General features: G+C 38.3%; 1 protein-coding gene across 2 annotated transcripts in view; it reads left to right on the top strand.

Annotated features, from left to right (window-relative positions):
- Nucleotides 1-20,429, top strand: part of LOC106880761 (probable tRNA(His) guanylyltransferase) — a 76,545-nt gene extending 56,116 nt beyond the window's left edge. The window contains exon 5 of one of the 2 annotated variants that reach the window (XM_014930859.2): nucleotides 20,172-20,429. In XM_014930859.2, the coding sequence (XP_014786345.2) occupies nucleotides 20,172-20,315 (144 nt within the window). In that variant the 3' untranslated portion in view covers nucleotides 20,316-20,429. Of the gene's footprint in view, nucleotides 1-5,921; nucleotides 7,018-20,171 lie in introns of those variants that run through there. The other variant, XM_052973688.1, reaches the window with a different exon arrangement.
- The last annotated feature ends 5,774 nt before the right edge of the window (nucleotides 20,430-26,203 follow it).

The raw sequence follows: 26,203 nt of genomic DNA, 5'->3' as shown, positions 1-26,203 counted from the left end.
CCCCCCCCCTCCCCAAGCATAGACTAGTCATTAGCAATTTTAGACTCCAGGCCAGAAGGATGCCAAGAAGCAGACTAATCTGGAAAATAAGGATTTGGAAGCTTAAGGACACTTCACGTAGTCTGAAATCCTAACTGAGAAATTTGATGAGAGGGAGGATCAGCTACAAACTTGTGACACAGAGGGCAACTGGGAATTCCTGCAGGATAGCTTGCTGAGTGCCACAGACCAAATCTGTGACTGGTGCAAAGTCCCTTCCAGACCTTGGGTAACATGGTGGTGGAACAATACTGTTGACAGGGCCATAAGAGCAAAGAAACAGGCCTGGAAAGCCTGGAAGACTGGGAGCAGCAGAGAACTGTATCAGATAGCCAGAAGGGAAGCTAGGAGACAGGTATATCTAACCAAGGGAGTAGCAGAAAAAAAAAGTTTGTCTAGGTTCAGTGCCATGAGAACCAATGAAATGAAGTATTTTGGATTGCAAGACAGTGTGTGAGAGAAAATTGTGATATCATAGGAGAGAAATGTGTCCACATGGATGATGGTGTACTTGCATTTAATGATTCTGCAAAGAAAGAGGCTTGGAAATACCATTATGAAAGACTGCTGAATATGGAGAATGAATGGGAGGAGGAGAGTCTGCCAGAGTCTGCCAAATGTTGACCCAATTGAGGGACCAGCTACTTGAATCAACAGTACTCTGGTATATAAAGCAATTAAGGACATGAAGAGAGGGAAAGCCTCCGGCTCATGAAGAATCACCACTGAGATGCTTAAAATATTCAGCAGTCTTGTCATCCATATTGTAAATCAGGTGGTTCATGAAAGAGTCATGCCCAATGACTGATGTAGCAGCACCATAGTCAACTGATACAAAGGTAAAGGTGATGCCTTAGATAGAAATAATTACAGAGGAATCGAATTGTTGGATCAAGTTACAGAAAAAGTCATAGCCCAACTAATTAGGGAGAGAGTTAGTTTAGATGAGATGCAGTTTAATTTTGTGCTAGGGAGAAGTGCCACTGGTGCTATATTTCTGGTAAGACAGCTGCAGGAGAAATACCTAGCCAAGGATAAACCTCTGTGACTTGGAGAAAGCTTTTGACAGAGTCCCCTGATCCCTTATCAGGTGGCCAATGCAGAAACTAGGGATGGACGAGTGGTTGGTGAGAGCTGTACAAGCCTTGTACAGGTATGCTACCAGTAAGGTGAGAGTGGGCAACAAGTATATCGGTGCTCAGCCTCCTTTTGTTCATCATAGTCCTCCAAGCAATAACAGAGGAATTCAAGACAGGTTGCCCGTGGGAGCTCCTCTTTGCTAATGACCTTGCTCTTATAGCTGAATCACTACCTGAACAAGAGAAGTTCCAGGTATTGAAACAAGAATTAGAATCGAAGGACCTTAGAGTTAACCTAGCAAAAACCAAAATCATAGTAAGTAGGAAAGCAGACAAACCATAAATCCCCTCAGTTAGATAGCCCTGCTCAATCTGTAAGCTTTGGACACAAAAGGTGCAGCAACATTAAAGGAAGGTTAAGAGAGAAACTAACTTTTGTATGTAGAAGGTTCACAGGCACAATAAATGCTGAACATGTGTGGAAAACAGATTCCTTCAAATCAGGTGCAAGCTAGAGGTAGTAGATAGCTTCCGATATTTAGGCGACCAAGTTTGTAGTGGAGGTGGATGTTCCAAGAGCATAGTTGTGAGAATAAAATTAGGTTGGGCAAAGTTCAGAGAACTCCTACCCCTTCTGGCAACAAAGGGCCTCTCTCTCAGCATGAAAGGCAGATTGTTTGATGCCTGTGTGTAAACAGCTGTGCTACATGGCAGGGAAACATGGGCTATAACATAGGCTTGAGAGAAATGAAGCCAGTATGCTTTGCTGGATGTACAATGTCAGTGTGCATGTTCAACAGAGTGTAAGCATCTTGAGAGAAAAGTTAGGCATAAGAGGAATCAGATGTGGTGTGGAAGAGAGATGACTGTACTGGTATAGTCGTGATGTGTATGAACAAGGACAGCTGTGTAAAGAAGTGCCAATCTCTAACTGTGGAGGGAACCTGTGGTAGAGGTAGACCCAGGCAGACATGGGATGAGGTGGTGAAGCATGATCTTTGAACTCTGAGCTTCACAAAGGCAATGGCTAGTGACCAAGACCTTTAGCAATGTGTTCTACTTAAGAGGACCCATTGAACCAAGTGCACCTATGCTGGTGGCACATAAAAAATCAACCTTTGAACGTTTGACCTCAGAGAGATAAAGTGACTGAGTTCCTTTCAAGTGTTGCCTCATGGAGGCAAAGTGGCTGAGTTCTTTTCAAGGTAATGATCAAGACCTTTGGCATTATGTTGTGCTTGAGAAGAAGACCCATCAAGCTGAGCAAAATCACAGTCATGGTAGATACAAGTGTCACACAAATTGGCACATAAATTCACTCTGGTGTCATGCAAATGGCACCCATACTGCTGGCATGTAAAAGCACCCATTACTCTCTCAGAGTGGTTGGTGTTAGGAAGGGCATCCAGCTGTAGAAAACCATGCCAAATCAGACTGGAGTCTGGTGTGAGCTTCCAGTGTGCCAGCCCAGTCAAACCACCCAACCCATGCCAGCACAGACAACGGACATTAAATGATGATTTTAAAAGTAGGAATGAAGTAATGCAATTTCAGAGATGTAGATTAACTAAAGAAAAATGAATTATAAAATTAAAGTACTTAAACATTATTTTATGGAATATGAATATGAGTATTCTTTATGCCTAACCAAGATATATATGTTAGGTAAGTGATGTACATGCTGCAACAATGAGCATTGAATTGGGTGAGTGTAAAAGTACTAATCTCATTATAAAGACATTTTATGAAGTGCTATAAAAATATTGATAAAAAATAATAATTTAAAATTTTGCCAGAAGGGCAGCAAACAGGAGTGGGGAGAGGTGGGGGTTAGGGGGATAAGTTGATCATATCAATCCCAGAGTTCAACTGTTACTTCTTTTATTGACTCCGAAAGGATGAAAGGTAAAGCTGACCTCAGAGGAATTTTAATCGGAACTTATTGATGGGCCAAATACCACTAAACATTTTGTCCAGTTCATTAATGGTTCTACCAGCTCACTCACTTGTTAACAATAATAATAAAGTTGATAATAAATATAATAATAATAGTAATAATCATCATCATCATCATCATTTAACATCCACCTGCCATTCATGCATGGGTAAGATGGTTGACAGGAGCTGGCCAGGTAGAAAAACTATCCTAGGTTACTGTGTCTGTTTTGGCAGAGATTTTTACGGTTGGCTGCCCTTCTTAACACCAACCACTCAGCGGAGTGTACTCGGTGCTTTTTACATGACACTAGCACAGGCAAGGTTAGTTTCAACATGATTTTTACAGCTGGATGTCCTTGCAAATGCCAACCACATTACAGTATGGACTGGATGCTTTTTAGCATGACACCAGCACTAGCAAGGTAACCAAGTAACTCGCAAGACAAGGAATTATGATTGGGGCAAGGGCATGTGAGGAGGGGAACTTGTGTCAGAGGAGGAAAGGTTAATGTGTGACAGAGAGTCAGAAGCAGGTGTCTTGCTGCAACAGAGGGGGTATTAGAGGAGATGATCCAGTATCAGATGGTGAAAGGTTAGAGTATAACAGAGGAATAGCAAGGCAGAAATAGGTGTCTTGCTATAGAGGAAATACCCAGTGAGAGAGGGTTACAAGAAAGAGGCCAGATGTAAAGGAGATACTTAGTTATCTAGTCAGACGGAAAGCAAGAGGAGAGAGAGTGGGAAACAGCAAAAGTGGAAGAGAGATGGTGTAGTGCTAGGGTATACTCAGAATATGAGTGTAGAACCTGGGTAAAAAAATAGGGTGTGGGGAGCAGTGATACAGTGAGCAGAGCAGTGAGGGCAAGAAAGGGGATTGGAAAGCAATCATAGTTTATGAAGAGGAAATGTGAGGAAGAGAAAGATGCAGTTGTAGTTCAGTTTCTTAGGGTAGGATGGGTGAAAAGTGTATTGTTACATGTGGATGGGACACAACTAGCACTCAGTTTCGTGGATGGGTTTTCTCTAGATCCTCATATTACCAAACATCTCCGTCCACTGTCATTTCCTCCGTGAGCCCCAACATCCTAAGATCATTCCTCACTACTTCATCCCATGTCTTCCTGGGTTTCCCTCTTCCACAAGCACCATCCTTTTCAGTGACAGGCACTTCTGTATACAGATGTTTTCACTCATGTGCACCACATGTCCAAACCAACGCATTCTCCTCTCCTACATACCATATTTAATCCCTCTTATACCTAACTTTTCTATCAACACAGTTGCACTTTGTCAGTCATGCACACTGATGTTGCAAAGCCAATGGAACAAACTACTTTCATTCCTCTCCAGCCTATGCTTGTCCTCCACAGTCAGAGCCCCTGTCTCACTACCATGTAACATAGCCATTCTCTCAGAAGCATCATACAATCTACCTTTCACTCTGAGTCTTTTTGCTGCCAACAGAGGTAGTAGTTCTCTGAATTTCCTTCACCCTGTTCTTATTCTAGAAACAATACTTTCAGAGCATCCACTACCTTTACTAATTTGGTGACATAAATAGCAGAAACTATCTATTACCTCAAGAAGGCCTCCTGGGCATTTGAGAGAATTTAAGTCCTTTGTGCTCTTAGTACTTACTGTTCCTGTTCATCTGCCATACATGAAAGCAACCTTATCTGATAACCTTTCTACAATTCCACTGCATCTCTTATGTGTCCATAGCCTACACATGGTGCAGCAAATGGAGTTATGTCCTATGCCTTTCCTATATATTGAACAGGGCTATTTACCAGCCAGAATGAGAGTCTTATCTCCTTTTGCGCTAACAACAACTTTAGTCTTAGCTAAGTTAACGTTAAGGCTCTTTGATTCCAGGTTTTATTTTATTATTATTACTATAATACCTGGAATAATAGTAATAATAATAAAATAAAATAACTAAGAAAATCCATTTGGACAATGATAGATGTTCTTTCTTGAGTGTGCATTTAAAATCATCGTTGAAAAGTTCTGTAGGCAAAATTGCAATATATAAAAAAGTTTTCATATGGTTTATGAAGGGAAGCATGTAAGTAAAAAAATAAAAATAAAAAATGTAGTTTGTACACAGTCAAAGGTTTTTTTGAAAGGTGAAAATGTGAAATGAATGTTATGCAAGGTGATGGCAGTTAAAGTGAAAAATCAAATTCAAATATGAAATCAATGTTACCTATATGGTATTTTCCCATTAGACATTCTAGTTTTCGAGGCATGTCTGCAAGAATTCAAAAGTTCCAACCTTTGGTTCAAGGTGTATATAAAATGAAAAATTTGTCAAAAACTGCACCTCATTGGGCCTCTATGCACTCCATATCTATATAGTGCTGTTCTCTGGGCATGGGTATATACACATGATTATTTTATTACAACTTATCTTTCTCTTTTCCTCGTTTTATTTTATTTTTTCCATCTTGATACTTTTATAGATGCTACCTTGTCAAAACTGAAATGTTTTTCTATTTTCTCTTTTCTCCATCCCCACTTACCTGGTTCTTTTAATTTTTTCTTTCTTTAATTACAATTAAAAGACAGCAAAAACACTCTAATGGACAATTCAACCAAGTAAGTGCAATCCACAGCCATCAAAATTCACTTTATTACATCTCAAACACATACAAATTGAAACCCATTCATGTCCAAGAGAGTCCCTTGTCACCACAACATACAACAATAAAATAGGTGTGTATATATACAGGGGTTGGACAAAATAAAGGAAACACCTAGCATCATAACTTTGAAATATCTATAAAACCCTCAAAAGCTTGTTTTGGGATTTATTATTAGTGTTGCTTAATATGTTTTGCTAAAATTGCTGTTTCTTTTCAGATATCATCAGAAAAAGGTAATTAAAATTCATTACAATGACAGATCTAGCGGACTTTCAAAGAAGTCAAATTGTTGGTGCTAGCATAACAAAAACAGCCAAAATGTTTGGTGTATCAAGAAGTACCATCTCAAAAGTAATGACAGCCTATGAGAAAGAGGGAAAAACCTCCTCGTCGAAACAAAACTTCAGAAGAAAACCAAAACTTTCAGATAGGGACTGTCAGACTCTTATGCAAATTGTTAGAAAGGATCACAAAAGTATGCTCCCAAAATTACTGCAGAGCTTAATAACCACCTTGAGAACCCAGTTTCCACAAAAACTGTCTGCCGGGAGCTGCACAAAGCTGGATTTCATGGGAGGGCTACAATCAAAAAACCACTACTTTCAAAAACAAACATTGCAAAGCATTTAGAGTGGACCTACAGAATTGGTCCCTAGAGCAATAGTAGAATGTTACTTTCTCGGACAAATAATCCTTTACCTTATATCTGACCACTGGCCAAGTATACATGTGGAGACAGCCAAAAAAGCATTTGACCCAGACTGCTTTCTTCCAACCGTTAAACATGGAGGAGGATCTGCGATGATCTTGGGGGCTATATCTTGGAAATCCACTGGCCCAATGGTTTCCCTTCATGGCAGAATTAATAGTGAAGACTATTTAAGCATTTTATCTGATCAAATTCATCCTATGTTTGAGGAACTGTTTCCAGAGGGAAATGTAATCTTTCAGAATGGTAATGCACCAATTCAAACAGCTAAAGTTGTTATTGAATGCCACGAGGAATATTCTAATAAAGTTGAACATCTTATCTGGTCACAACAGTCCCCAGATCTTAATATTATTGAACATTTATGGTGCATTTTAGAGAAACAAGTAAAGAGTTGATATCCTCCACCATCATCACTACAAGAACCGGAGACTGTTTTAGCTGAAGAATGGACAAAAATTCCTTTGGAAACAATTCAAACTTTGTATGAGTCCATACCTCATAGAATTCAAGCTGTAATTACTGCCAAAGGCTGTCCTACCCCATATTAAAATTAAATTTGTTTGAAATTTTAAGGCGTTTACATTATTTTGTCCAACCCCTGTATGTATATAATTAGTATCTATGTCTTTCCCTATTTAGAACTGCAACAAAAAAATATATAAACAATTAAATCTTCAATACAATAACTCTTCTATTTATTTAAATTATTTGATAGAAAAAAAATTATTGTTTAAATTAACTAATACTAATCTTCTATATTTATTGTTTTCTTGGAGGGATAATTCCATAGTAGATATGAATAGAAACCTAATAAAAATTTTCCTTGTTTACTTAATTTATTGTAGGGAGAATTCCGTAATAAACATTAATATAGACTTAAGGCTGTAAATGCAATACCCCAAATACCCCATAGATACATATTTAGGTTATAGTAATGGAAATCAAATTTGCTAATTTTTTAGGGGTAACCAGATTTGAAGTTACTTAAATAATGATATATACATGCATGTGTATGCACACACACACACACACACACACATGCACACAAACAAACAAAAAGAACGCAGTGTGAATAATGGACAGAGTCAAAACTATTGAAAAGGTTGCAAGACGCAACAAAAATTTTAGAAAAATAAAAAAGAAATAAGTGGAAATTTTACCAGTGTGTTAAATTATATGGTACTAAAAGAGAATGACTCTCCCCAGACTCAACAGAATATACTTCAACACATGAACTCACATAAAGAATCTTGCAATCCAAAAACGAAATCAATAATAATCGTTATTCATATATTATGGAAGAGTAGAATTTAGTGGTCCAATAGAAATCAATAATATAAATCAAACAAGTATTAAGAACTGTTCTCAATGACTAATCAATATTATTATTTACAAATTGAAGGACCATACATAGTGCATATCCAAACTCTATCAATACTTTCAGAACTAACAAACAACATTGTTGTACTAAGAATACAATTTATAAACTGTACAATACTATAATAATTATTATTTTGGTTATTAAATTTATTTAGTAAGTTAAATGAAACTATTTATTATCATCATTATTATTATTATAATTATCATCAATTAATTGATAAATCAAATAAGTGTGTTTATACACATATTTATTTAGTAAAATGAAGATACCTTATTTGTGATATGTAATTAATATTAGATACTAATATAATGATAAATTTAACATTAACTACAATAATGTGCACTAAAATGAAGCAATTCAGAATTGGTCCACTGATAATTTTTCAAATTAAGTTATTATATAGATTGAGACAACAAAACTCAAATATATACATATCTACACAGACTCGCACGCACGCACACACACACACACACACACACACACACATATGTATATAATATATATATATAATATATATATATAATTTCAATATTAATAATAAAAGGGTAAAATTAATTAATTAATAATTTTACCAAGTAGATCGGTATGTTAAAATAACCTCTTTAGGTAAATTTACACAAATATTCTATAATTATAAACATAATTATAATTAGGGGTCAACTAATTGCTTCACCACATACTGAATTTAGAAATAGGAGTTAAAAATTCCTTTTCTACTACCGTAAGAATATCGCCTGCTGATTCCTACAAGAGAGATAGAGCTTCCCATCATCATGTTTGGCTGGCTGTGCTTTGGCTCCAGCAAAACCTCCATGGGGATTTCTCCAAATGGGTCAATTGCCTTCAAAAGATTCCCAGATAGCTTGCTTTCATTTTCTGATTTATTTTCGGCAGTTTTTCCCTCAATGCCGTCACCATCAAATAGTTTTGAGCCTTCAATGTTGTTTGCACACTTGACCCCTTTTGGTGGAATTAAGTTCTAAATGATTCTCTGAATAGTATTTGGGCAGGGTTTTGACATCATCTCTAGACAAAACTCTGTCACCGACAGACCGACGAGATGCATGATTTGATCGAAAGCATTTGTGGCCCACATCAACTTGAAAGCAGCTTCAGCATCAATCTTGTAATCTGCATGTGCTTGATGTAGCATTTGCATCATCTTGGATTGATTGGGCGTGGGTATTTTATTTAGAGTTTGAACTAACTTTTCTAGCTTCCTTGCTTTTTCTATTTTGCTTTTAGTTGTTTGTGCAAGTGCGTGTTGTTAACTTGAACAAATCCGGTGACACCACACCGATGATGACTAGCACATAACCTCTTTTCCAGAGGGCATTTCTCACCTCTGGCATCAAATGCACCATGTAATCATTGAGCATATAAATGGCAAAGTTTGCATGTGAAAACATATTGACTCGGTTTGGAAGGTTTTCAATAGTACAGAGCAGCTGTCCTTTAGGAGACCATTGATATCTCATTCTAGGCAGGGCATTCAGTAGTGGTGGTCTTTTTCCAGTTCCTTTAAATACAAACTCTGGGGTAAGATTGATTTTGGTATCATTGCTAACCTGGGTGAATACTGTGATACATTTCCAAGACAAACGTATCTTGATTTCTGAATAAGCTAGCTTGTCTTCTACTTTTATTCTGATGCAAGGGCATTTGATCTCCATTGATAGTAGGAGGATCTACACCAAATTTGTCAAGGAAATAACAATGCACACTCAATATGTTCTTCAAATAATCTGGAATGCACTCAATACATTGCTCTTTGGGGATTGAAGTGCATTTGTTTGGAAATTTCAGTGATACCCCATACTCTTTTTGCCAACCTTTCATCTAGCTTTTTGAAAAACAAAGCTTTTCCTCAGTTTGTGTGTCTGCAAGTTGATAAGTCCACCCCTCACAAAATTTCTCAGCCTTTAATAGGAAAAGAGTTTGTGGTAATCTCGCATGCAGCAGTGTTCTAACATCCACAAACCGTTCAAATAAAGCATTTCTCATACCTGGTGCTTTTGTTTTACAACCTCTTCTAACAATTTTGAAACGTTTCTTTGGATTTTTTTCAGCGCTGTCAAGTTCACCATTCAGATATTTTTCATAGCAGCATTTGGCTACTTTAATAGCAGAATCAAATAGTTGATCAAAGTTTTTGACACCAGCCAAATTCGAGTAAAAAAACGAACTGCTTTGGCAAGATATCCCTGTTTTGGGGTGTCTAGGACATAGCGTTTCCTTTAGCATCCCAATGAGTTTTCCCTTTCATTCGCTCTAATTCAGAATCATACTCCTCTTTGCATTTGTTCACCATGATAGCAAATGCTTGCTTTTCTTCTATAGAAATACTCTTTTCTCTGCCATGATATGAAAAAAGTTCAAAGAGAAATTACTTGAGTTGTGTTGATGTTGTTAAATGCTTATTCTGTAAAAAGCTTGTCCTGCAAGGATAAAAAGTTTGTCATTGAAGTTCTTAGTTTGTGTAGAATTTGTGTTGGTGATTGATAGAGAAATCGTAGAGAAATTGAAAATGTAAATTTGCTGACTACAGTGTGGAGTAGCAGTAAACTCGTGTGTATGTTACAGACTGGGGCAGTTTTTATAGCCTCTGGGTCATTGCAAAGTATATTTTCTGACAGTAATTTCCTTGTTTTCTATGTGTCCTGAAGTAGATATGTTGTGTCTTGAAATGATTGATCTTTGCCCTAAAATATTGAAGGCTCATATGCATGAATGTTGGCTACATATATTGTGGATAAATATTTTCCTTCCAAGCGTTATGAAAAGAAATAGAACACTTCAGGTTTTCTTCCCATTCCTGTCATGTTTTTTTTTTTGTCATGCTGATTTACAATTTGTGTCAGTCAAAACAATAATGAATTCCCCAGAGTTTGTTGTTTTGTACTAGTAATGGGAGTCAGTTTACTCGACTTTCCCCTTCCCTTTAAATTGCTGGCCTTGTGCCTAAATATTGGGCAATGTGCCTTGCAGCATAGAGTTATGGTCCATTATGTTCTAAATTCAATCCTACTGAGGTTAGCTTTACCTTTCATCCCTACAGAATCGATAAAGTAAAATACCAGTAATGTACTGGGCCGCTTTAAACCACTTATCCCTCTCCACAAATTGTTGGCCTTGTGCCTAAATGAGAAATCGTTATTTAAAATTTTCTAGGCTGTCACCCTTGCTTTTTTTTTAAAACCAGAATTAGTTATTTAGTTTATATACCTTATTACTTGTAATGTTCTTTTTTTTGTCATATCATCATCGTTGTCGTTTAATGTCCGCTTTGGTTGGACAGTTTGACTGAGGGCTGGCGAGCCAGAAGGCTGCACCATGCTCCAATCTGATCTGGCAAAGTTTCTACAGCAGGATGCCTTTCCTAATGCCAACCACTCCGAGAGTGTAGTGGCTGCTTTTATGTGCCACTGGCACAAGGGCCAGTCAGGGGTACTGGCATCGACCACGTTAAAATGGTGCTTTTTACGTGCCACCTGCACAAGAGCCAGTCCAGCTGCACTGGCAATGACCATGCTTGAATGGTGTTTTTTACATGCCACTGGCACAGGAGCCAGTCAGGCAATGCTGGCAACGATCATGCTCGAATGGTGCTTTTTATGTTCCACTGGCATGGGTGCCAATCAAGCAGTACTGTCATTGGCCAAGAAAATGATTTCACTTGCCTGAACAGGTCTTCGCAAGTGTAGTTTATTGTCCAATGATTGAAAGGTACTCTTAAATGGACTGGTTATACAGCACTGACATAGGCCACAGTTACTGTCTCACTTGGCTTGTCAGGTCTTCTCAAGCATAGCATATCTCCAAAGGTCTCAGTCACTAGTCATTGCCACAGTGAGGCCTAATGTTCGAAGGTCGTGCTTCACCACCTCATATCCCAGGTCTTCCTGGGTCTACCTCTTCCACAGGTTCCCTCAATTGCTAGAATGTGACACTTTTTCCCACAGCTATCCTCATCTATTCTCGCCAAATGACCATACCAGCGCAGTTGTCTCTCTTGCACACCACATCTGATGCTTGGGCACTTACACTCTGTCATGTATGCACTCTGACATTACACATCCAGTAGGGCATAGTGGCTTCATTTCTTGCAAGCTTATAAATGTCCTCAGCAGTCACAGCCCATGTTTCACTGCCATGTAGCATGGCTGCTCACACACATGAGTCAAACAGTTTACCTTTTACTCTGAGCAAGAGGCCCTTTGTCACCAACACAGGTATGAGCTCTCTGGACTTTGTCCAAGCTATTCTTATTCTAGCAGCTACACTTTCAGAGCATCCACCTCCACTACTGACTTGGTTACCTAGGTAACAGAAGCTATCAACGACTTGTAGTTTTTCCTCCTAGAATGTGATGGAAGCTGTTCCCTGCACATTTTCAGTGTTTTTGCTCCTGAGCATCTGCCATATACAAAAACTATCTTCCTAGTTAGCCTTCCTTTGATATTGCTGCACCTCTTATGTGTCCATAGCTTACACTGGGTACATCTTATGGAGTTTCTACCTACGCCTTTTCTACAGATCGAGCAGGGCCATCTACCTGAAGGGATTTGTGGTTTGTCTGCCTTCCTACTTATTTAGATTTTGGTTTTAGCTAGGTTAACTCTAAGGCCCTTCAATTCTAATCCTTGCTTCCACACCTGAAACTTCCCCTCTAGTTCTGATAGTGACTCAGCTGTTAGAGAAAGGTCATCAACATAGAGGAGCTTCCAGGGGCATCCTGTCTTGAATTCCTCTGTTATTGCCTGGAGGACTATGATGAATAAGAGGGGGCTGAGGACTGATCCTTGGTAGAATTCTACCCGGAATTTTTCACTGTACTCATTGCCAACCTTCACCTTACTGACAGCGTCTCTGTACATGGCTTGCACAGCACTCACTAACCATTCTTCTATCCCTAATTTCATCATTGACCACCAGATGAGGGATCGGGGGACCCTGTCAAAGGCTTTCTCCATGTCAACGAAAGCCAGGTACAGAGGTTTATCTTTGGCCAGGTATTTCTCCTGAAGCTGTCTTACCAGAAATATAGCATCAGTAGTGCTTTTCCCTGGCACGAACCCAAACTTCATCTCATCTAAACTGACCCTCCCCCTAATTAGTTGGGCTTTGACCCTCTCCGTGACCTTCGTTACCTGATTCAAAAACTTGATATCTCTGTAAATTTTTGTATCTGAAACGTCACCTTTACCTTTGTAGCAGTTGACTATGGTATGACTCCTTCATGTATCACCTAGCAGAACCTCCTCTCCACCTTACTTCTTGGATGCAGCACAAATCTACATGTCTCCGTTCAAGCATCTCAAATCAGACCTACCTTTTAGTGTACCCATGTCGAGTGTGCCAACCCTAAGGGTGTGGGAGGTGTGGGCCTGTGAGACCCTGGGATGGGGGAGAGCAGTGTCATGTACCTGAAAAGAAAGCTCGCATTTAGCAGAATTCATGTATGTACAATAGTCTTCAACCTGCATACACCACACCATCATTTTTATGCACAACATGATCACTACCTTACGTAGGAGATAAACCCTAAGTAGGGATGGGGAAGCATTAAGCCTTTAGAAGTGTTCATAGGAGACATCCAATAGAGGTCAAAGGATAGAGACTTCCAGTACAGGTGGTGGAGGTGGGAGGGTGGCTGCACTGCGAAACAGCAGAGACTAAGTCTGCCAGTGTCAGAGAATATTATGATAATAGGGAGATAGAATTGGGCATTTGAAAATCTCAACTAGAGCTATAACCAAGAGTTTTCGGGCAGCCAATCTGTGACAAAATTAGATAAATGAATGAATAAGTGACAATAATAAATGAGTGTGGAAGAGAAGGAGAATGAGAGAGAATTGGATCGAGTGAAGGGATCTTACGTTTATTTTTTTAAACATACAGCATGGAAGACGAAACTATGTTTACATAGGTAATGAAATAGATGGAATAATGAAATGAACTAATAAGGTAATTATGATGATCTGCGCTGAAAGAGGATTAGATGTACTAGACTGAAAGGCATAACTACAGAGTTGTACCCCCCAGACTTTGGAAGGTCATAACTTTCAGAAAAATGAATATTTTTTTAATGAAATTTTCTATGCATTTAGTATTTATTATGTAGATTCTGAATATACAAAAATTTCTGGTAAAAGTGTTTTGGAATGGGGGTGGGGGACAATTTTCGGAAATTCCAACAGAGTCCACTTAAATTCTTCTTAACTTCCAGGAAAAAGAATATTTTTCAAGAAATTTTCTACATATTTATCTTGATGTATGTACATTTCGAGCATGTAGGAATTTTGAAGGAAACAACTGCAGGTTATTTTTGAGAAGCGTTAGAGAAAAATGAAACAATTATGGACGACTTGCTCCGAAACACCACCGAGTGGGGAACACTTCTCAAAAATAACCTGCAGTTGTTTCCTTCAAAATTCCTACATGCTCGAAATGTACATACATCAAGGTATATTTGTAGAAAATTTCACGAAAAAATATTCATTTTCCTGGAAGTTAAGAAGAATTTAAGTGGACTCTGTTGGAATTTCCGAAAATTGTCCCCCACCCCCATTCCAAAATACTTTTACCGAAAAGTACTTTTACAGAATCTACATAATAAATACTATATGCATAGAAAATTTCATTAAAAAATATTCATTTTTCAGAAAGTTATGACCTTCTAAAGTCTGGGGGGTACAACTCTGTAGTTATGCCGACTGAAAAACAATATTGCTTATCTGAACATCTGGTTTTCTATTCTTTTGGTGAGGTGATTAAAATGAGGTAGGAGTGAGCTAGTTCATATATATTTATATGTGCATGTATATATATATATGTGTGTGTGTGTGTGCGTGTGTATGTATTATATATGTATGTATGTATGTATTATATATATGTATGTATGTATATATATATATGTATATATATATATATATGTATATGTATATATATATATATATATATATATATATATATATATATATATATATATATATATATATATATATATATATATATATATATATATATATATATATATATATATATGATGTTTTTAACATTGATAAGTGGGACGAAGATTATTCAAGACCCCAGAGTATATATGTATATGTATGTGTATGTATATATATATATGTGTGTGTGTGTATATATATATATATATATATATATATATATATATGATGGGCTTCTTTCATTTTCCCTCTACCAAATCCAATCAAGGCTTTGGTCAGCCCAAAGACAAGGTACCACACAGTTGGACTGAACTTGAAACCATGTTGTTAGGAAGCAAACTTCTTACCATGTTGTCACACCTGTCTTAATTTACTAATTAGATACAGATCTTCCTATTTCTTATCTCCCTCTCATTCAATGTTATAAATAGTAGCCAAATCTCAAATGATACCATAAGAAAAGGATATACTAGGCAGTATATTTCTTCATAGACAACAGGACAGGATGGTCATAACTAGAATAACTTTGTTTATAAATATGCTTGATCTTCTCACTCAGCCCAGACAAACATATAAACATATGCACACCAATAGCCTCACTAGTCCCAAACACTGTGCTTGATGCAGACTATCACAATAAGTACAGAGAAACAGCAACTTGCCCAGTTTCACTACAGTCACCAACAAATTTAGAAAGGTACACAGAAATAAATTCAACAGTGGAGATGATGTGACATGTCCAAAATATCACACTGCACTCTATATGATTCATCACTGCATGTTGGTGTGTGTATATTGTAGAGACATGGAATACTACAAAAACAGATTTATGAGTTGCAGCTTATCATTTGTCAACTTTATATATATATCATTGGACTGCTTGATAACAACTAAATTGCACAACCATTATCATTGTCTGTCAGTTATCTATCCTTTCTGCAGATCCTAGTTTTGGTGAATTACTTTTGTCTTGGAATTACTTGTTTTTGGTAGGTAACTTCAGTCTGCTCAGCTAAAGCACACTAAAAATGGTTTCATTTTCAATGGATAATGAAGTGTTTAAGGAAGGTGTTACATTGAAAAAGTTAATAGATTATAAATAAGGTCCATAGTTATTTCATAATACCCTTTTACCCTCAATAGCATTATGAGTTGTTGATAATTATGTTAATTTGATAGAATGTAGAAATTATATCTTTCCATCGAATCTGACTAGCAAGATAACAATTTCTGATAACAATTTTAGCATTTTAGCAATGACTTATTCAAGTTATATCTTTCTTATATTTTATATCCATAATTTGTCTTTCTCACTTTATGTTATTGTTACAAAGGAGAAATATTACGTGATTGATCAAGTGACTAATTTGAAGCATGCTGCACATTTTTCTTTGTTTTGTGTGTCTTTGCTGTGAGGTGGATGATTTGAACTGGTAAAGGAATGTGCAGTATCAATTAGTAACATAAAGAATGCAGAGTGTGAAGATGACAGCATAAACAAACAAGAAAAAGACACTCAGTGTGAAGTTCGCTTCAGAAACAGTAAGTGTGAATTTGGCAACGAAGACAGTTGACATAAAGATGTGATGTGACCTGTCAAAGTGAACCCTGATGATGAAGAAGACATCCAGCCAGGTACAATTACTTCTTGCACACTAAGCAAGTTGGCTTACTGGGTTATCCTGCAGTTTCCTAGTAACTGACTTGACTGTTGGAGGTCACATTTTACAACATTTGGTGTCAGAAATTCAGAAATGGGATTTTTATTGCTGCTGTGAGCCAATTATTTGCTATGGGAGTTGGAAGACAGGGCGCACTCAAGAAAAGAAGTGCGCCCTTCTAAATAATGTTATTATGCCCTTTTCTCCTGGAATTGTATTCCCTTCTGACCTTGTGCCCTCCTTTGAAAAATTCCGGGAAGGAGTGTGCACGAGGAGGCAGGCAGGGAAGGAAGTGATATTTCTGGCTGCAATCATGAAAATATTACAAAACCAAAGTGACAGACTGACTGAGTTTAAGGAAGAGCAGAAAGCACAGCACACACATTTGCAGGGACAACTGGACATATTCAAGAGAAGAATGGAGAAGGATCAACAGCAGTTGCAAAAGGGATAACAACAGTTCAAGAAAAAGATATGTGAAGAATTACAACAGTACAGATGTAAGGTGAGTGATGATATTACATGGTGTAAGCAACATGTAGATGAACAGTTGAAAATGTTTAATGAGAGAATGGAAGACGTAGAACAGTTTTGTGCTGCTGAGCCACAGCCTGATGTGCAGAGAGTGTTTGGAAATGATGGACAACGTGTATTGAATTTTGAAAATATCCAAACCTCTAGGGGTGCTCTTCCAGGAGTGGGTGTACCTGCTGGTGGTCAGGAGGCAATTTTGGATACCGGACTGAATCATGAGGCTCCAATATTTAGGCCTCAATTAGCAAAGTGCAAGGCTGCAGTAGAGTTCCCATTAAGAAGAAGCCACAAGAATTTGATGGCAAAGTATCATGGAAGGCCTACTGTGTCCAGTTTAATCTGTTGGCTGACAAGAATGGGTGGACAATAGGTAAAAATAGTTCAGCTTGCTAAGGGTGCTGCACTAGAGGTGCTTGGCCAGTTGTCAGTGGAGGACAGAGGCCATTATTTTTCACTAGCTAAAGTGTTAGAGAGGAGATATGGCACTATGTGCCCAAGTGAAATGTATGATTTCGGATTCATGTAATTCACTACAATAGCTTGTCACTACAACAGCTTGCACAGGACCTACAGAGTGTGGCACATAAAGCATACCCTACGGCAACACCTGACCTCTTGACTCTTCTGATGAAAGAGCAGTTAATTGTTACCCTGGGCAGTGCAGAGCTTAAAGTTCAAGTTGAACAGGCACAATTGAATATTATGCAAGAGGCACTGGCTAGAGCTCTGGAATTTGAGTCTAGCACAAGAAGTTCCCAGGTGGTCTACAGTTCCAGATTCAAAGCAAGTATGGGAAGCAGGAAGATTCAATGAAAGCTGTTTGAAGAAGAAAGAGCAAGAGATGGTTGGAAGAAGTTGCTGGCACCGTGGGAAGCCAAGACACAAGAAGCAAGATTGTTACAGCTTGAAAAGAGAACAAAAGTAGAATGATAATAGAAAGTTTACATTTAGGAGAGAGTACTGAACATCTGACTGCCGTGCTCATAAAATAAAGGAGAGTCAGGAAACTGGAAGGAGCTGATGTTAAGGGGCAACAGCCCCACATCTGAGAGGATGTAAAATGACTGTGATTGACAGCATAAAAGTGGATGGGAAGATTGACAGCTATTAGTGTTCCTTTGTGATTGATTTGGCCTTGAGATTTACCAGAGTTATCACAGCAGTTATGTAGTGTTTACTGGTCATTATACTGAACTGAGGGCACCTGTTGATGTCCCGACTGAAGCATGACCTCTTGCAGGGCAAGAGGTCATGCTTTCTGTCCATGTGGTGGATATGAAGGATCCTTGTCTCTTGGGTGTGGATTACTTGGCTAGGGGTGTTAGCTGGACTTCTGCTCCATGAAGCATTGGGTGAAAGGAAGATCAGTCCCTGTCAAGATGGTAAAGTGGACCACTACTGGTGGTGAGGTGAGGGCATTGCGGATGACAGTGATTCCACTGAGATTGGATCGACTGCTCCAATGTAGTGTGAGTGGCTCATTTGATGGCTATCTTGGGATGGTGGAGCTCGACAGACAATGCAAGATGAAGGCTGGAGTGATGGTGGGGCAAACCCTGGAGGAGACAAGTAGTGATGAAGTGCTAGTTGTGGCGGCTAATTTCTCATGGGAGACAGAAGATTTGCAAAGAACAAATTGTGGGACTGTCAGGAAGTGAACCAGGAGTAGTGTTGGCTGTGTACCTACAGAAGGAGTGTAGTCGGAGGAAGTGGGAGGTCTACCGGTACATTTACAAGATTTGTTTGCACAGAATTGTCAGTGCTTGGATGACACTCAGATGTGGTTGAGGCAGCTGCTTGTGAAGTATGCTGATCTTTTCTGTGCATGAGACCTAGATCTTGATTGCACAGATCTGGTGGAGCACCATATTGACACAGGATCATCGCCCAATCAAACAACCAGCTCAGCAACAGGAAATGGAAGACTATCAATGTTAGGGGGTAATAGGAAAGTCATGCAGTCCCTGGGCATCAGCAGCTGTTTTGGTGCAGAAGAAAGACAGCTCACTGAGGTGTTGTGTGGATTATTGAGCTATGAATGAAGTAACAGTGAAGGATGTGTATCCCATGCCCAGAATTGATAACACACTTGATGCTTTAGCAGGGGCCCAGTGGTTCTCTACTTTAGATATTAAAGCAGGATACCATCAAGTCAAGGTTGCCAAGAAAGATAAGGAAAAGACTGCATTTTCATATGAACGGTTTGTGGTAGTTCAAAGTCATGCCATTTGGTTTGTGTAATGCTCCTGCAACATTCGAGTGCCTCATGGGTTGGGTACTGGACGGCCTACACTGGCAGACAGCTCTCATCTATCTTGATATCATCATATTTGGATGGACTTTCAATCAGGGGAGATAGAGAGGTTGTCAGAGGTATTCAAGAGGTTTTGAACTGCATGTCTCAAGTTAAGCCTGAAGAAGTGTTATCTGTTCTAGAAGGAAGTGAAGTATCTCGGACATGTTTTGGACGAAGATGGCATCTATACTGATCCAGAGAAGTGGCAGCTATGAAGGATTGGCTACTTCCTACCTGTGTGAAGTAGTTTAGGAGTGGCTATTTGACTTCACTTGTTAGTTTGTTGCTTATAAAGAAGAAATCAAATGTTTCAGCTGGTGATTAAGTGAGGATATGAACTAATGCAGACAATTCAAGATGACAAATTCTTAAGGTTCTTTGCAAGCCAGTATTGTTGGTACAATAAATGTACAAGACCAGAGTTGTTAGTTGTGTGCTTTGAAGCTACAATAAGTTCAGAAGGAAGTGATGTAATATAGATGTCCTTTAATCTGGTCAAAAAATAGTTGAACAACTATTGAAAGCATCCAAAAAACAATTTAGAGAAATGAAAACTGGGACTTGGAGTTTAGGCCCAGAGTAGATATGACTGAGCAGACCTATCTAGACCAGATTTTTTTTTTTTTCTGCAAGGAACTCAAGGACGTTATCTAACATGTCTTTTTCTAAGATGATAGGAGCTATTTCTATTAGGTTAAGAAACCACATAGAGGTTCATTCATTGCTTCATAGACAGGAAAGTCTTTATTACTGTTGCAAGTGGATTCTACATCAGGCTGACAGTGGTGATGTATGATTAACATGTAAAATAGGGAGTAATCTTTTTTTTTTTACCACAGTTTATGTATGTTTATTTAAACCCTGGAAAATATTATTCTTTCAGTAATTGCTTCAAAACATGAATTCAGATCAAAACTTTATTTTTTTCAGAAAAATGAAGAATCAGAAACTTTTACCAGTATCACATCATCTAGTACACAACCAAAGAAATACCAACCAAGGATTTTAACTCTTAATGTTGATATGATTGCCAATAAGTTCTGGACTGAATATTCTTATCTTCTTGAAAGATAATATTTCTTGTTTTTTATATATAAATAATTCTTAAAAATTAATGGTGGTGATTTACAATTGCCAACAATTTATTTTATTTTCGAAATAAAGTATATTTCCATTTCATTCCTCAAATCTGTTCAGTAAATTATATTTTGCAATAAGTATTGTAACTTCTGTATTTTTTAAAATTTCTATTGCAAATTTTTTTTCTTTACTTAGGTACAAGTCTCAATTCATAGAGGAAAAGTAAAGTTGATAAAATTTTACTCCAATATATTGCTGATATTTATTTTAAACAAATTTTTAATTTATGTCATAATACTTCTCTCATTTTTTAATGATATGGAGCATTGCAACATCATCAATTTCTTGATATTATGCTCCATCACTACAATTGCAAACCAGTATAATTGTTGTGAAGGAAGATTGTTGAGCATAAAGACCTAGGTTACTAATGACTTGATAAGTGATTATTTAGTCATTGTCTTCAGTAAAGCTCTAATCTTTTTTTTAACTTTTTTTATGTGCTGAATGTAGAGGCAGGAACAAAGCTCATGGACCCTTGTAGATCCTCCAAAACTGGTGAAATTGATGCTGTTAATGTTTTTTTTTTAACTGTTAGATGTCAACACCTACGAGAAAGATATAAGCTGGAAAAACATTTTTGAGGGCCAATGTTGTGGGGAGGAAGGATCAAGAATAAAAGTTAGGGATGCTGAGAACAGGTGGGAATGCACCAAGAGTGACATAATGTGGAGTGCTAAGTGGGTCAGGGATGCCTGAGTGATGAGAATACAATACAAGCTCTAAGGAGTAATAGATAAGCAGTAAAAAGAGACAGCATACCTGTGGAGCAGGAACTAGAATGTGTCAATTAGTCAAATAACTTTTATTGGATGAGATCCAGGATGTCTTTGTGCATAACAGCAACACCATTCCAGATGTGGGAGCACTTCTCCATTGTGGTCCTCACTTAAGCCTTGTAGAGTGTCAGCAGCTGTTGCAGGCTGAAATATCTTCTGGCCCTAAAGAATATGGTGAAGAGAGAACCTCAGTGATAATGATCATTTCTAGCAACTGTGAAGGCTGTAACTGGGTGCTGTTCATATTTAGTGAGGTTGTGGTACAGTGATGTTTTCTTGATATGAGTAGTGTTTGAGGTTTTTTTTTTTGTTTATTTTTGCTGTTAAAAAAGACATGGTCAGCATGATTCCAATGGGGATCTTATAATATTCATTCATAGAATCAATGCAAGTTGGGTTTGTGCAGATGATACATGGTTAAGGAAGGTCAGAAAGAAATGAAGAGTCATGCCATTTACATAAGAGCAAGCAACATTGGATGTAGCAGCAAATAGGTCATTGATATATAGAACAGAAAGTAGGACAAATGTGTACTCTGGGGAACATCAGTTGTCTGAGAATGGAACAGAAAGAGTTCCATCAAAACATGCCATAATGGTACAATTTGATAGGAAGCTACCACTCTAAGAGATGAAAGATGAGTGAAGCCCATAGGCAGGAAGTTTTAATAGAAGATATGAATGTCAGACATGGTCAAAGGACTTGCTGATATTTACAGCAAAAACATTGCTTTTGCCAAACTTTTCTAAAGTGAGAACCTACTGGTAAGTAGTAGGGTGACCAGTGGATCTGGCTCTGTAGAAGCTGTACTGGTGGTCATCGAGGAAAGAGAAACTTTTAAGGTGATAAAGAGCATTATTGTTTATGGCTGCCACCATTAAGTTGGATATGTTAGAATGGAAAACAATAGTGTTGGCGAGGCCAGAGGAGTTGATTCATTAGGAATGGGTCATACTGAAGTATGCTTCCAAATGTCCAAGTATGTCCAACTTTATCTTTTATTGGTTAAGTGACTTTAGGCTCATAGCCAGAAGGATCCAGAGATGCAATCTGATATGGAAAAGGAGGTTGTGGAAGCTCAAAGATCCTTCAAACAGGCAGGGATTTAGAGGTGTTCTTAATGAAGCTTTTGATGAGAAGGAAGAGATAAAGACATATGGAAGTTCCTACAGGACAATCAATCTACTGAGGGCGACAGACCAAATCTGTGGTTAGAGCAAAGCTTCTGCCAGACCAAGGGTGACATGTTAATGGAATAGTGATGTTTACAGGGTCATAAAAGAGAAGAGACAGGTTTGAAAAGAATGGAAAAGAGGTAGGTACCAAAGGACCATACTAGAAAGCTAAAAGGGAAGTTGTCAGGTTTATCTAGCTAGGGTAGAAGCAGAAAAAGAAGAGGTTTGCCAATGTCCTATAGCATGAAGATCAGAAACTTGAAGTGTTCCAGATTGCTTGACAGTGTGTGCAGATGGATAATGGTATGCTTGCACTTGCAGACAAGAAAGAGGTGTGGATGAGTTACTATGCAAGACTGTTGAATGTGGAGAATGAATGGGATAAAGGGAATCTCCTACATGTGAACCTAACAGAAGGACCAGCTATGCTAGTGGACAGCAGTATGGTAGATAAAACAATTTAAGACATGAAAACAGGAAAGTCCCTGGTCCATCTGGAATCATTTCTGAGATGCTCAAAATATCCGATTAGGTAGGATACAGGCTAGTCACCTGCATAGTTAATCAGATCATTCAGGAAGGTGTAATATTGGCTTAGCAGCATTATTGTTAGCTGTTGCAAGGGTAAGGGAGATGCTTTAGATAGAAACAATTACAGTGGCATCAAACCTATGGACTAGGTAATGAAAATTACAGAGAAAGTTATAGCCTACTTAATTAGGAGCAGAATTAAACTAGACGAAATACAGTTTGGTTTTGTCCTGGGAGAAGTACTACTATTTTGATAGTCAGGCAACTGCAAGAGAAGTACTTAGCTAAGAATAAACCATCATACTTGGCATCCGTTGATCTAAAGAAAGCCTTCAGTAGAGTACCCCACTGTGTGATATGGTGGGCTCTGATGGGGCTAGAGGTAGATGAGTAGCTTGTGAAAGCTGTACAGGTCATGTACAAAGATAACTGTCAGAAAGGTGAGAGTTAACCACAAATACAGCAAAGAATTCGGTTTACAGGTAGGTTTCATCAAGGCTCGGTCCTCACTCCCCTCTTTTTCATCATTGTCCTCCAGACTAAAAAAGAGGAATTCAAGACTGGCAGCCTCTGGGAACTACTATATGCTGATGATCTTGCTCTCATAACAAATTCCATATCAGAGCTAGAAAAGAAATTCCAGGTGTGGAAGCAAAACCTGGAATCTAAGAGCCTTAAGGTTAACTTAGCAAAAACTAAGGTAAGCAAGAAGACAGGCTGGATCTTATCCCCTTCAGGTAGGTGGCCCTGCTTGATTTGTAGGAAAGGTGTAGGCAGGAACTCCATATGGTGTACCCTGTGTACGCTATGGACACACAAGAGGTGCAGTGGAATAATAGGAAGGTTATCAGAGAAAGTAGTGTTCATATGTGGAAGATGCACAGGATTCATAAAAACTACAGATACTTGGGAAATTTATTCTCTCAAATGCCCTGATGGCTCATTAGAGGTAGTGGAGGAGGATGTACAGAGAGTGTAATAGCTACAATAATAGGATAAAGGAAACTCAGAGAGCTGTTACTGCTGTTGGTTATGAAAAGTTTCTCTCTCTGAGGGAAAGGAAGATTGTATGATTGTACATGGTAGTAAGATGTATGCCCTGAATGCAGGGGACATACAAAGGTTAGAAACCCATATTCCATAGCAGAGGTTTTAAGGCTGCTCCCCCTGGTGAAGAGGATTGCAAGAGCCCTGTGTCAGTGCCATGGGAAAGTACTCCCAGCACACTGTAAAGTGGTTGGCATTAGGAAGGGCATCCAGCTGTGGAAACCATGCCAAATCAGTCTGGATCCTGGTACAGTTCTGATCAAACCATCTAACCCATGCCAGCATGGAAAATAGACATTAAATGATGATGATAGTTTCAGAGCTGCTGTTCTTTGTGTTTCCTGCCATGATGCAGGATCATCTAGTATCTCAGGTAAAAATTTGTCCAGAAATTTTTTGAAGATCTCCACATCAGCACATTGCAAATCTCTGAGTCTGTTTGACAGAATGCTGAATAGTTGTGGACCCTTGAAACCCAAGCTTTTACAGTACTGGGTCCTTATTCTAGATAGAAACTTTGATACTATGCAGTGCCATCCAGTTCAATGGTTGGTATAGCTTTCAATTCTGTAGTTGGGAGCTAAACCTTCCAGGATCTTCCATAAGTATATCATTGCATATATTTCACACCTTCTCTTTAGGGAATAGAATTTCAGTTCCTTTAGCCTCTCTGAGTAGCTCATCTCTTGCACCAAGTTGATCCTCTTTGTGTAGTGGCACTGGATTGCCTTCAATCCTGCCACCAGTTGTAATGACCACAGTTAGGCACAGTAATTCAGATGAATGAAAATGTAAGTTCTACATCAGATAGTATGGTATCCTTTTCCTTGGTTCTGAATGTTGGTTCTCAGTCCAACTAATCACTTGCCTGTACAGTGTTACCATCTTGATGAAATGTTGCACCATTACTTGTGTGGATCTGTATTATTTCGAGATTTTGGCCACTAGCTATTTCATTCACTGTCAGTCATATCCAATGACAGGAAGAGCTATGTAGACAATCAGAATGAGCACAGCTATTTTTATTATGCTGGTGATTTGGCAAGGCTGACAGGACATCCAGTAAGTTCTGGTGATGGCTTCTTTGGCACATGTACAGAGAGACATTACAATTTATTAATTGAATATGACTGACAAACATTTTCCCTCTCCTCATACACATAAAAAGAAATATGATCTTACACAAAACAGAGAGAGAGAGAATGAGAGAAACATGAAAATGTACTGAATTCCTCCAACTGCTATAATCATATCCTCTCTTCATATATACATAAAGAAAACAAATAAAAACGGTGAGAGATGTAGCATTTGAGGTCATTCAATACATCTTAATGTACGAGGGGGTACCCAAAGAAACCAGAATCTTGCAATATTATTTTATTCACTTAGTTTTACATGTCTATGATATACTTACATGTCTATCACCTTCAAAGTATTCTCCATTTGAAGCAATGCATTGGTCTAGATGCGTTTTCCACTGTTCAAAGCAGTGCTGGAACTCTTGCAAAGTGATGTCTATGATATACCTCTGTCATTTTTGCCTTCACCTCTTCCACATCTGCAAAACGTTTTCCATTCGAGGACTTTTTTCATTAGGGGGAACAAAAAGGGTCCAGCTCAACTTCCAGCTGTTCTTTCAGTTCATGACATGCATTCAGTCATGACTGCTTTTGATATTCCATAAGTAAGTGAGGCACAAATTTTGATGCAACTCTTTGCATCCACAATTCCTTGCTCAAAATTCATTGCAAGAGCTCCAGGACATACCAATCATACCAATAAGTTCGTCAATTGTTTAGAGACAGTCTTACAAGGTCAGTTCATGAATTTTCATGATGTTTTCATTTGTTTGGAGGGTTGACAGTTGTCCTGAACAAGGTTGGTATTCAAGCGACAAGTGACCATTTCTAAAGCATGAAAACCACTCATAAACTTGTCTTGCTCATGGCAGAATCCTTGTAAGTTATTAGAAGCATGATAACTGTTTTGGTTGATGTTTTCCTCAGTAGAAAACAGAATTTCATGGGAGCACGCTGTTCCTTTGTTTCAGCCATCACAAAAATTGATGAACAGTGGAGAAGCACTGAAAAATAAAGATGCACCACAACTTCAACAGAAGATGCTGGTCGGCATACTGATGCCTGAGAGTCACATCAAGTGACAGAAGCTTGTCCCACAGAGAATGTTTCTGGTTAATTTTGGATACCCCCATTGTATGTGTCTCATTACACTAAAGTTTAGATTCATCCTGAATTCTAATTTGTCAAAGATGTACAAAAATCTATTGAAA

This window comes from Octopus bimaculoides, chromosome 16, assembly GCF_001194135.2.
Source record: "Octopus bimaculoides isolate UCB-OBI-ISO-001 chromosome 16, ASM119413v2, whole genome shotgun sequence".
Classification (NCBI taxonomy): Eukaryota; Metazoa; Mollusca; class Cephalopoda; order Octopoda; family Octopodidae; genus Octopus; species Octopus bimaculoides.
The sequence above is the reverse complement of the archived record's forward strand: the minus strand, read 5'-3'. Positions and strand labels throughout refer to the sequence as shown.